Source organism: Prinia subflava, chromosome 5, assembly GCF_021018805.1.
Source record: "Prinia subflava isolate CZ2003 ecotype Zambia chromosome 5, Cam_Psub_1.2, whole genome shotgun sequence".
Classification (NCBI taxonomy): Eukaryota; Metazoa; Chordata; class Aves; order Passeriformes; family Cisticolidae; genus Prinia; species Prinia subflava.
The window spans coordinates 48,709,538-48,721,968 of record NC_086251.1 but is presented as its reverse complement, the minus strand read 5'-3'; the positions used below and the strand labels follow the sequence as shown (position 1 = coordinate 48,721,968).

General features: G+C 39.6%; 1 protein-coding gene across 1 annotated transcript; it reads left to right on the top strand.

Moving 5' to 3' along the window:
• The first annotated feature begins 207 nt into the window (after positions 1 to 207).
• Positions 208 to 11,720, top strand: LOC134551555 (alpha-1-antiproteinase F-like). The gene is made up of 4 exons (XM_063399287.1): positions 208 to 904; positions 7,072 to 7,342; positions 9,972 to 10,119; positions 11,303 to 11,720. The coding sequence occupies exons 1-4, from the start codon at positions 256 to 258 to the stop codon at positions 11,489 to 11,491; spliced, it is 1,257 nt and encodes a 418-aa protein (XP_063255357.1). The 5' UTR covers positions 208 to 255; the 3' UTR covers positions 11,492 to 11,720.
• The last annotated feature ends 711 nt before the right edge of the window (positions 11,721 to 12,431 follow it).

The following is a 12,431-nucleotide window of genomic DNA, read 5'->3' as shown; positions in this document are numbered from 1 at the left end:
AGGGCGTCTTTGGAATTACCTCATCTCTCTTTGACTTTAATTTTTTATTATTTCATAACCTCTTCAGTAGGTTGAGTAATTTTCCAGAGTCTGCTTCCTTGAAATAGAAAGCTCATTTCCCTCAATTCAAACATCTCAGAGTCACGGGTGCTAAGCTAACCATGTATAGTAAAGGGATTGATGTATTGCTAAATACAAGGTGAAAAGATTTGTAAGCCAAATGTAACTTTTCTTCTATTACAGAATCACACAAATATGAAGATGTTGCTTTTCCTGAGTCTTTTACTTGTTGGAATGCATTCCAGCAGTTATTGCTATGAGCCTTATCCACAAGGGGTAAGAAACCAGAATCAAAGAGCACCAGAAAACCAAAACATGCCACGGCAGAGTGTAAGGAACGGTGTTTGTCGGTTTGCATGTTGCTTCTACAAAGAGATTTCTTCTTCTTCTTCTTCTTCTCGTGAAGACAATGGGAATGTTTTCTTCTCTCCTTTGAGCATCTCTACCGCCTTTGCAATGCTGACTCTGGGTGCCAGATCAGACACCCTGACACAGATTATGAGGGTCCTTTGCTTTAACCCTCGTCAGATTTCTGAAAATGACATACACGAAGGTTATCGTCAAGTCATGCAAATGGTAAACAGAAGGAATGAGGGGTTACAGTTGAATATGGGAAATGTTCTGTTTGTGCTTGATCAGCTGAAGCCACAAGAAAAATTCTTAAGTGATCTCAGAAACTTCTATGAAGGAGAAGCTTATCCTATGAACTTCAAGAAGGCTGCTCAAGCCCAGCAAAAGATCAATGAATATGTAGCAAGAAGAACGAATGGAAATATCAAGGACCTTGTAAATAACCTCGATCCACTTACTGAAATTCTCCTTATTAGCTATATTTATTTTAACGGTAAGATATCACGTTCTCCTACTCCATAGACTATTTCCTTAGGTCAGCCTTGGACTTCGTCTTTTTTTGCAATAAGGTTTTGAAGATGGACTCATATCTTGTTTTCCTTTTGGTCCTCACTTGTATTTAATTAGAAACAAAGCTATTGGAAATTATGTTCTACTTGACACTGATAACTCCTGGCAAAATATATGGCAAATTTTCCCATATCTTTTAATATATAAACTTCTTTCCCTCAGAAAATTAAGTGAAATACATGTTGAGAGAGGCATCTCTAGGCAGTAAAACGTCTAATCCTATACAATCTAGTGGGATTCAGGCACTTTCTTAAATGTTTGGCTGAAATCCATTTCTGTGAATTTCAATCCAGTTGGTTTTGGGTTTTATTTTTTTTTTTGTTCAGCAAGTCCAGAGTTAAATGCAAAGGAAAAAGGAAAGGAAAACCCAGCATCTTATCAAACAAAATATGTTTAGGCAACAGCTTTGCTGTTACTGTGTATGTTTATGTATTAAAACCTAAACATGCTACAATAGCTTTAGTATTGCACTCATGTTCTCCTTATTTTTTTACTAACTATGCCTTTGCTGATAGCATGTCTGTAGACCTGGTGTGTCTAGAGGCATAGGTTTCAGCCTTTTTTTTTTATTTGTGGATTGTAATATTTTCCAGTGAAGAGATGGACACACCAGTATCAAATACAAGCCTATTGACAATAAGCTTGTTTTCTTAAATAAATTTTTGCTTAGATACAGTCTTCAGATCTTCCCAGAGCTTTTCAGATTTCTGATCTAATGAGAAGAACAGGATCAAGGCTGTAAGGCTCAATCAGTGGTCTAATAACAGATATTCCAACTTATTTCACAATTTCTCTCTCTTACTGATTATATGCTAAAGCAAAGCATTTAGTCAGAAAAATAATATTCTGTAATATTTTAGCTGATAAAAATATCATCAAGCTTTTTAATTGAAATGGAGATGGCATATAGGATAAATTTTTTTAAAAAGCTATCCTTTTAGCTAACCTGGATGCTTGCTCTTTCCAATATGAGGCTTTCCCTGAAAATAATGAGGAACTATATTTCTGTTTTGTTTTGTTTTCCATCTGCATCTCTGCTCCTTGTATTAGTGTCTGAAGATTTGTCCACAACTAAATGGAGCTAATTGAAATACAGATGACTGATGTCTCTTAGTTCTCTTGAAAACCTACTTGTCTATCTCAAATAATGTTTTCATTTAGGCTTTTATTAAGCATCAGGCACATCTTTCAAAACAGGGAAAAAACCTGTTCTTTTTTCTTTTACTGAAAGGTGTTTGAAGAACAAGCAAGGAATTTACTAGCACAGTGAAAACAAAAGCTGGAGAAACCTTGTATTAAAGATAACTTTGTATTACATTTAACTTTTGCATGTTCTAACAATAAGGGTTGTTGGGGTTTTTTTATGAGATGTTCAGTTTATTACTGCAAAGATTCCTAGCTTCTCTAAAGGTGGTGGAGTTTCAGTTTTAACTTTCTAATTTTAAAGCAAATAGAATAAAGAATAGCATTAATCACAATAATATAATAACATTTTTAAAATCTTGAAATCAAGAGGAGGTTAACTATCTAGAGCTGAGATTAATCTGGAGAGGATTTCTAAACCTCACTTAGCCATATAACCAGACCATATTTTTAGGTGCTTGTCCTCTTTTTGTACATTACAAACTTCCTTGCACATTACTTGTGACATTTTTTTTCATGGTGTGGCATAGTACAGAATTCCTTTTTCAAGGACAAAAGTCTGGCAATGTTTTCCTGACTCTGACCTACAAGACATGTTATTCCACTATATTACTGCAATCCCTTTTTATACCTTAGTCAAGCTGGTAGTGACAAAGAATTCATTTTTGCTGCTTGAGCACTGTGAAGCACTTGAGGAAGGTGCCTAGAAGTTATCCCCTTAAGACAGAAGTGAGAAGAGGAATAAGAGTGCCATTGAAATAGGAGGAAAGTATTAGTGAATATCATCTCTGTCTAATCTGTGTGTTAACTGATAGTCGTGGTTTGGGACCTTAATCATTGTCTAGTTCAACCCCTCTGCAATGGGCAGGGACACCTTCCACTACACCAGAGTGCTGAAAGAACTGTCCAACCTGGCCTTGATTACTGCCACAGACAGGGCATCTAAAATTTCTCTTTTCCAGCCTCATCATCCTCACAGTGAAGGATTTCTTACTTATATCTAATCTAAATTTAAATCTGCTCTCTTTCAGTTTAAAGTCATTCCTCTTTGTCCTCTCACTATCTGCCTGTGTAAAAAGTCTTCTCCCCTCTATAGGCCTCCTTTAGGTACTGGAAGAGACTCTGAGGTCTCCCTGGATCCTTCTCTTCCCAGGCTGAGCAATCCCAACCCTCTCAGCCTGTCCTCATAGCAGAGGTGCCCTAGCCTTCTGATCATTTTCACTGCCCTCATCTGGAGTTACTCCAACGTCCACATCCTTCTTTTATTGGCAACCCCAGAGCTAAATGCAGTACTCCATGTGGGATCTTGCCAGAATTGAAGCAGAAGTGGAGCTGGCCACACTTTTTTTGTTGCAGCTCAGCATGCGTTTGGCTTTCTGGGCTGCAAGAACACATTGCTGGACCATGCTGAGGTTCTCATCAACCAACAGGACCAAGTCCTTCTGTCCCTTTCCTCAGGTCTGCTTTCAACACAATCCATTTTTTTCCCAGCTTGTGTTTGTGCTTGGGATTGCCCCAATCCACATGCAGGACCTTGCACTTGGCTTTGTTGAACTTCATGATATTCTAGTGGGGCCACCTCTCAAGCCTGTCTCACTCTCCCTGGATGTCACTCTCTCTATCTGGGTGGCATCCCTTCCCTCTGGAGGGCATCCTTTCCTTATGCCATGCCAACAGAATGACACCCTCTTGGGTCACTGGTAAACTTGCTGAGGCTGCTCTCAGTTCCACTCTTCTCTTCACCAGCAAAGATACTGAACAGCACCGGTTCTAACACGAACCTCTGAGGAGTTCTGGTCATCCCTGACCTCCTCTTGGACAACAAGCCATTGGCTGCAATCCTTCAAATGCAAACATCCAGACAATTCCTTATCCACTGAGTGGGCCACCTGTCACACCCACCTCTCCAGTTTAGAGTCAGGGATGTCATGTGGGACAGTGTGAAATTCTTTGCACAGCTCCCAGTAGATGACATCAATTGCTCTTCCTTCACCACTGTTTACCCTTAGTGAAGTCATATTGTCTGTCACCAATCACTTCCTAATTTTCCTGCAAAGTTTCCAGGAAGATATGTTCCGTACCTTGCCCCTCAAAGAGGTAAGAAAGAATGTTAATTTCTTGGGTCTTTCTTTTCTTCATTTTTTAAAAATTACAGCTCTCATTTCTCTTTTTCAGTCAGTGGGAATTTCACTGGATTGCCATAACTTCTCAAATATGATGGATAGTGCTTTAGCTGCTCCATCTGTTTCCCTCAGGATTTGCAGGTCCCATGGACATGTTCACCTTCAGGTTCTTCAAATGGTCTTGAACCTGATCTTCTTCTACAGTAGATGGTTTTTCATTCTCCCAGTCCCTTCACTTGCCAGTAAAGACTGAGGCAAAAAATGTCACTGAGTGCCTCAGCCTTGTTCACATTCTGGGTAACCAGGTTTCACATTTCCTTCTGGAGGGGGTTCACATTTTCCCTAGTCTTCCTTTTATCATTGTTATACCTATAGAAGCTTCTCTTGTTGCCCTCGATGTCCCTGGCCAGATTTAATTCTATCACACCTTTAACTTTCCTCACCTAATCCCTGGAGGCTCAGAAAATCTTTTTTTATACCTCCCAGGTCACCTGTCCTTGCTTCTGCCCTCTGTAGGCTACCTGTCTGTGTTTGAGCTCACCAAAGAGCTCCTTGTTCATCCACACAGGCCTCCTGGCATTTTTTACCTGACTTCTCTGTTAGGATGGATTCCTCCTGTGCTTGGTAGAGGTCATCCTTAAATATTAATAGAATCATAGAACCATTAAGGTTGGAAAAGACCTCCAATATCTTTGAGTTCAAGCTTTGACTGAACACCACCATATCAAATAAACTCTTTGCACTAAGTGCCAAGTCCAGCCATTTCTTGAACGTTTCCAGTGATCACGAATCTACCATATCCCTGGGCAACCTGTTAAAATGTTTGACAACCCCTTCAGTGAAAAAATTCTTCCTGATGTTCAACCTGAACTTCCCTTAAGACAGCTTGAGGCCATTTCCTCTTGTCTTAACACTTGTTGCCTGGGAGAAGAGACTGACCCTGACCTGGCTACAGCTTCCTTTCTGGTAGTTGTAGAGAGCAATGATGTTCCACCTCACAGCCTCCTTTTCTCCATCCTAAAAACCCCAGTTCTCTCAGCTGCTCCTCATATGAATGACTCTCTAGACTCTTCCCCAGCCCTGTTGTCCCCAGTGCTCCAGCACTTCAATGTCTTTCTCATTGTGAGGGGCCCAGAACTGGACACAAAACTCGAGGTGTGGCCTCACCAGTGCCCAGCACAGGGGGACAATCCCTGCCCTGCTCCTGCTGCCACACCATTGCTGACACAGGCCAGGATGGCATTGGCCTTCTTGGCCACCTGGGCACTGCTGGCTCATGTTCAGCTGCTGTCACAGCACCCCCAGGCCCTTTTCCACAGGGCCACTTTTCAATCACTCTGTCCCCAGTCTATAGTGCTGCACGAGATTGTTGTGACAAACCAGCTTTCTTGGGGCCCTCTTCCCTCCACGGCTTTATCCCAAGCAGATTTCTGAAGAAGCCAAAGTTTGCTCTCCTGAAGCCCAGAGTAGTGGTCCTAGCATCCTACTGAGTTTTCAAGCAAAGTTCTTCTTGAAATCAGTTGGCTTTCCCTGAGTTGAGCACTAGATACCTGTTGTTAAAATTTTTCAGGACTGGCGTCATTCACATTTCTGTGATTCATTCAGCCTTTTTTTCCCCCTTTAGCATAATAATGTAAAAGTCCTGTGTGTTATATATCTGATGATAGAAGTCACTGTTAATGAAGTGTATAAAAGTACATGAAATATATAAAAGTAACAACTTCTCCCTGTTCAGAGTATTGCAGTTGTCAATCTATGCTTTCAGAGACAAAGACAGCACTGAAGAAGTCTCATTTCAGTTTTTCAAAAGCTATTTAGTAGTGCAGGCTATGTCAGATGGTGGAAACACCAGATCATAATTATTTAATTTGTAACAAATTGCTTAGTAATCAATGTTCAAATAGAAATCAGAAGTGAAAAGAGATGGCATCTCATTTCATGGTTTTCTTGATTATTTTGCTTAGCATCACAGCTCTACTTTTGCCCATTACATTTGATAAAATGTTAGTTCTGCTCTAGAAGGCAAAATTTACTACAGAGCAACAAGATTTCTTAAAAATTAAAATAAAACCATCAAAAAACCCCTTTCCAAAACTCCACAATTTCCCCCTTTTTAAAAAATTTTCTCAGATTCTGAAATATAGATACCTAGAATTTGCTTTGAAATTCTTCTCCACTGAGGATAAGAATCGTTCAGAATTTCAGTGTAGATGGTTAGTTTCACCATGACTTAAGTGAGGAACCTTTGAAAATTTAATATGGTGAAGATGACAGCTGAAAAGGTTTCTGCTATTGCTGTTTTGTTTCTTAACTCAGCAGTCTGGTAAGATTAAGTTTTTTATGACTCTATACATCATCAGCTAATGTGAGATATGAACACCTCTCTGCAAGTAACCCAAATACCTTAATTTCTCTGGAGAATTCATCCCTCATGTCACCCTTTAAAAGCCTATTTTTGTCTGGGAATAAGAAAATGAAAGAATCGTCTTTTGAGCTTTGATAAAGGCTGCATTATATGAGGAACTTACAGGCTCCTCAAAACTGTTATCATGAAAGAAAAGTACAAGTTAGAACCCTTGATAACTCATCTAAATGAAGGATTTTGCAGCCTGCTGTAAGATCTGAGGGAGTGTTTTTACATCCCATTCTACCAACTGTGTGTTGCTATTGCATTATTCTGAGTATTTAGTAAGATCAAGGGATTGTTGAAAATTGGTTTGTCTTTGAAGCTGATGCAGCTGTGCCAGTTTCTGTCATCTGAGAATGTGTCCTATGGTTTCATGTCCTCAAAATATCCTGTAACTCTTATCTCTTATATTTCAAGCTGAATGGGAAAAACCTTTTGATCCAAAATACACTAAAATGAGCAGATTTTTTGTGGATGGGAGCAAGACTGTCGAAGTCCCAATGATGTTTGGAATGGGCCTGTTCAAGCATGGCTATGATGAGCAGCTGTCTTCCACTGTGGTGCAAATGGATTACAAAGGAGGAGCTTCAGCGTTTTTTATTCTGCCTGATAGAGGAAGAATGAGGAAGCTGGAGAAAAGATTGTCTTGTGAACGTTTGTCAAGGTGGAGGACATTAGTCACAAAAAGGTAAAATTCTGAAGTTCTTGATTCAGATGGTAGCCAAGGAAACAAATATGCTGGAGTATGACACAGAATCAGTATGTCATTTTTAGTTCTGCCTTACTCAGTAGAAGAATTCCCCTGACCAAAGTTGAATGTCACTCTTTAGTGCCCATGCGTTTTCACATTCAAAACTGCATGCACTGAAAACCCCCACAGATTAGGACTTCTGCTATTTCTGCATTTTGTTTCCCATATTCAGCTCTCAATAGGGCCAAGTTTTTTACTTAGACCTCTTCTCACTTTTTTTTTGAGGGACATCTTTTACCTCCTAGTTAGAATTCCTACCACTTCAGCCTTTTTTTTCTTGTCTCTTTCTTAATTTCTGCTTATTAAAATTAACAACAATTGTACAGTAAATGCTGAAATAACTTCCATTCAGCAATTGTGAGGGCAAAGCTCAATGATAAAGGTATAGAGTAGAACCACTTATTCAAGTTGTCTGAGGACTTAGGCAAAATTGGAGTAAGCTACACTCAGTTCAAGGTAGCTCTGAGGCTGGAAGGCAGAAAGTTTGTACGCTTTCAAAAATTATAGAGTCCTTACATTTAGTGCCATGTATGGCAATAGCCTTTCAGGAAATACATGTACAAGCATAGTTACAGCATATTTACAATATCAAGCCCTTGTATTCATTCATGAATTTGATGTGCGACATTAGTGACATTCACACAGACATTTGAAAATCATGTTTTAGACAGTCCCTTTTCAAGACAAAAATTACATCCAAAATGCAGAAACCTAAAACTGGTTTCATGCTCTTAACTCTGATCCACTATTAAATATTATCAAACTACTATAACTTATTCTTCATATGGAAAAAAAAAAACCACCACAAACAAAAAACCAAACCAACAAAACAACCCCAAACAAATAAAAAAACCTCCCAAACCAAAATGCCCTGCACCAACAGAAAAACCCCAGGAAAATGTAAAGTAATTCTTCGTGCACCTTTACAGTTTTGAAACTTCTGGGAGTAGTTAGGTGGTTTGTGACTATAGGACAAATAAGATGGTGAATCAAGATAATTAGGTATAATTTTTGGCAAAGAAACAATTGCCTTTACAATTATCAAGATGAATGCCAAATACAATCGGGATGATTTGTATTTCCTCTTTCCATCCTATAATATGAAAAAGAATCACGGTCAAAGACAAGTTTGTTTCATGCTGCTCCCCATTTTTCACCATACCTGTTCTCTCCTATAAAATAATGACACCAACTCCTCCTTTTCCCTTTAATCTTTAAAAAAATTGATTGCATCTGCTATTATTTGGAGTCTCTGGGAGGTCTTAATAAATGAAAGAGGAGACATTTAAAGGCTGTGGGTTACCTAGGTTTGTTCCTTCTTCTCTTGTCTGCAAACTGATGTAGGTATTAGTGGCAGAAGTGTTGTGAAGGACATCTTTCATTTCTGGTGGCTGACAAAGAGGATACTGCTGGATTTTCACAAGTACAGACAACTGAGATCTTTTAAATGGCTGAACTATAGAGAAAAGATCAATTTCACTTCTGGAAGGTGTATCCCACTGCTCCTTTCCTGGCTGCATTGCTACTGTATGTCTGTGGCTTTCCCTTTTCTCTGTATTGGAAGCAACTGGGGGCTTGTGAAGGAGTGCCTGTAGGTGACAGTGAGGCAGATGATCCAGTGATAGCTGCATCCTCATTCGGGGCAGCAATCAGCACAGACTGAAATCAGGGAGAAGTAAGAGATCAGCAGCCTGTTATCAACCCACTAGCACTCTTGGTTTTGGATACAGCCAGACCTGGCATTAGATGCTGTGCAATGCTGGAGGTATGGGCCTTTTCCTTCCCACCTGCCCACTGGATGACTTTCTCTTGGGCTAGCTTCATTAAGTGCTCCACATCTCCCTGACCTAAAGCCCTGGAGAGATGTCCTGGTTTCTCACCAGAAAATAGTACCTAATATCAACACTATCCCTAACCTCTGTCTCATTATGCTGCTTCTAGCTGTAAGTGTTTGGCTTAACCTTTGAAAAATAATTACAAGATATTTAGGGGAAAAACAAGGAAGAAATTAGTCAGAAACATAGACCCTTACTAAATTTATGGAGAGCAGAAATCTAGTCACTTAAAATTAAGTCAGACATTGGGCTTGACACAGAGAAATAATTATCTATTGACTAACTATAGTCTGTAAATTTGCTCTTGTCTTTTATTTTGCTATGCCTTCTATCACTACTTACGTCTTGCTTCTTCAGTGGACATAGTTCTGTTTTATCTGTCCTGTTTTATATGATAAATACACAAGGCCAGTTTTTCCCCCCAAAATAACCAATGAACTTGAATGTGTTGGATTCTTTTCGTGCTTAGCTTGAGACATCTAAAGGAATCTCTTTTTCACAAGGTAAATTCTCTGCATCCTCAGCAATGACTCATCATTAAGGTGCTTCCAGCAGATTGCACAAGAGATCACTAACTTCAGAAAATTTACATCTCCTGTGTAGGCTAGAGAGAAGCTGAGGGCAAAAAGTCTTTAGGGAGAAAGCAAAATCAGTTTGTCTCTGATGAGTCTATGTTTTTCTGTGATAACTGATCAATTGTTTCACTGTGTTCTCGCACTTCTTTTTGGCAGCTCAGTAAATTTGTATCTTCCGAAATTCACGCTTTATGGGACATATAACCTAAAAGATATCTTATATAAAATGGGCATCATGGATCTATTCACTGATAAGGCTGACCTCTCTGGGATCACTGGGCAGCCCCAGCACAGAATTTCCCAGGTAAGTCATACTGCTTTTTGTTTTATGGGCCCATGGTTACTGATACTTGCATCACATTCTGCACAGCTCTTCATGGTGCAAAATTCACGTAAAGAGACTTTGCTCTGCATGAGAAGGCAGCTGATGGCATACTGAGCACTTTGTCCATGTTAGTTGCACTGTATGAGCAATTGGTTTGGAGCAAGTTTCAAGTCTGTAATTTTTAAATCTAGAAGGTTATTTTGACCTGTATGGGGCAACTTTATGAAACAGACATGACCAAATCATCATCAATCCACACCTTGGTACCCTTTTGCAGTGTGTTGTTACAGTCACTACTGGCTGCTTCTGTTTGTGTCTGCCTTCTTTAGCCTGCTTGCAGGGCAAGTAGGGAGCTGTAGGATGTATCACTGCTTGTATTTTATGGAGGTGAGGAAAGAGGAAAAACACTGTTTGCTTTTAAACTGTTTGGGGAAAATGAAAGTGCTATTATTACAAACATTTGACTTCAAGCCAAATGAACAATGACTGCCAGGCTAAGGCAAAAGCTGCAGATAGCTTATGTTTCAAAAAACTTACGAGTTTAAAGCTGACAATCAGGGCAAACTTAACTCTCCAATGAAGGAAACAACTGCCCTCATGACCTCAAGTGGACATTAGTGCATCAGGATCTGTCAGTGTCTTATTTTGTAAGGTCAAACATTTGTATTTCTGTATTTTAACCCTCCATTTCTGACTCTTCATCTTCGCTCCCATTTTTCCTAGAACATTAAGGAACATAGGAAACATTATTTCAGATTTCTATTCATTGTAAATCTGCATTATTATGTTATTTCTCCAACGATATGAACTTCTAATACACAGTTTAATATGGTCCTACTCTCTTAACATTGGTCTAGCTGTACTGATCTCCATGAGTGGATGCAAGGAATAAGAAAAGAAACAAAGCAAATGTTTTCACTAGCAGGGATATGCTTCTCTAGTGGAAAGTAGCTTTTCCTCTCTGGGGCTAGAAAGCTGTGCTGCATGTAGCTTGCTGATTTTTATTTCCCTAACTTTGCTGTCTTTTCAGCAGTGGACTCACATCTGTCCATCTGACGCTTGTTTCTTACCAGTAACTTCTTTGGGCACTTTTAACTCTCATTCTTATTTAGGTGACTGTTTTTGTACCCCCTTGACCTGTAAAATGTCTGTTTCTTCACAGGCTATTCATAAGGCTGTGGTAAAGGTGGATGAGACTGGCACCGAAGCAGCAGCTGCCACAGGCATGGAAATAGTGCCTATGTCCGTTCCACTCACCATAGAGTTCAACAGGCCCTTCCTAATGGTCATAAACATGGAAGACACTACACTCTTCATGGGAAAAATTGTGAACCCTCTGAAAAAAGATTAAGTTAATGTACAAATTAGGTATGTCGTGATGACCACTCTTAAATCAAGTATTGGACCTGATGAGTATGGCATGGCTACAGAGGGGCTCTCTGCCTTCTTGGTTGATGTTATTCATGGTTTTTTTGTAGATGAGATGATGAAACTCTTCATCAGTTTAAGTTGTCATAGTTGCATGTTTGTTTGGGCCTTGCTTTTTTTTTTTTTTTTTTTTTTTTTTTTTTTTTTTTTTTTTTTAAGAAGGTTGCATTCATGCAGAGCTGTCATTAGCTTTGGGACAAAATAGGCCTGTGTGATACTGACAGCATAGATACATCTTCTAGAAGGGAACATGAGGAGCATGTGGGTGGAGAGGCTTGTGTATATCTGCTTCTTCCCCCATGGCTGCCTTCCTTCCTACATTTTTTTATGCTGACTGACAAACAGGTACAAGTTATTTCACTTTACTATTTGTGTCCATTCTCCTACCAACATGAAGTTCATAACTAGCATAGAACTTAACATGCATCATGCTTATTACCTTGCACAGTACCATTGTTGTCCAGTGCGTCTATTACACCCTTGCCTGTCAGCTGTTGTCCCAGCTTGGCTGCTGCAAAGAGGTCTCAAAGCAGGGGTGTTTTTCCTCTACAGATATATACTGTCCTGCCTACTGTTTCTGTGAAATCTAAAGTTCAGACTCATTCTAGGACAAACTTTAGAGGTTCTAAGAATTTGATATTAGAAGAGATAGATCTGGTCTCTACACTTTGGCACCCTGGAGCCAACCATTTTGAATCAAATATACAGCTCAGAGCAGCCAGAAGACTACTTCAAGTTTATTCCTGGGCATAAAGTAGCTCCTGCAAGTCTCCAGGCAGCAGGAAGCACAAGCCATATCCCCCAGTGCCAGTGTCTGTACCATTACTGTCTGCACCTGGGAGATAACGCATGGCAGTGAGCAC

What these genes read in the sequence shown, in the direction of transcription:
- LOC134551555 (XM_063399287.1), top strand. Translation starts at nt 256, where the DNA reads ATGAAGATGTTGCTTTTCCTGAGTCTTTTACTTGTTGGAATGCATTCC. An exon ending in AGGACATTAGTCACAAAAAG is followed by an intron (nt 7,343 to 9,971) that starts GTAAAATTCTGA and finishes TCTTTTTGGCAG; the next exon opens with CTCAGTAAATTTGTATCTTC. An exon ending in CCCAGCACAGAATTTCCCAG is followed by an intron (nt 10,120 to 11,302) that starts GTAAGTCATACT and finishes GTTTCTTCACAG; the next exon opens with GCTATTCATAAGGCTGTGGT.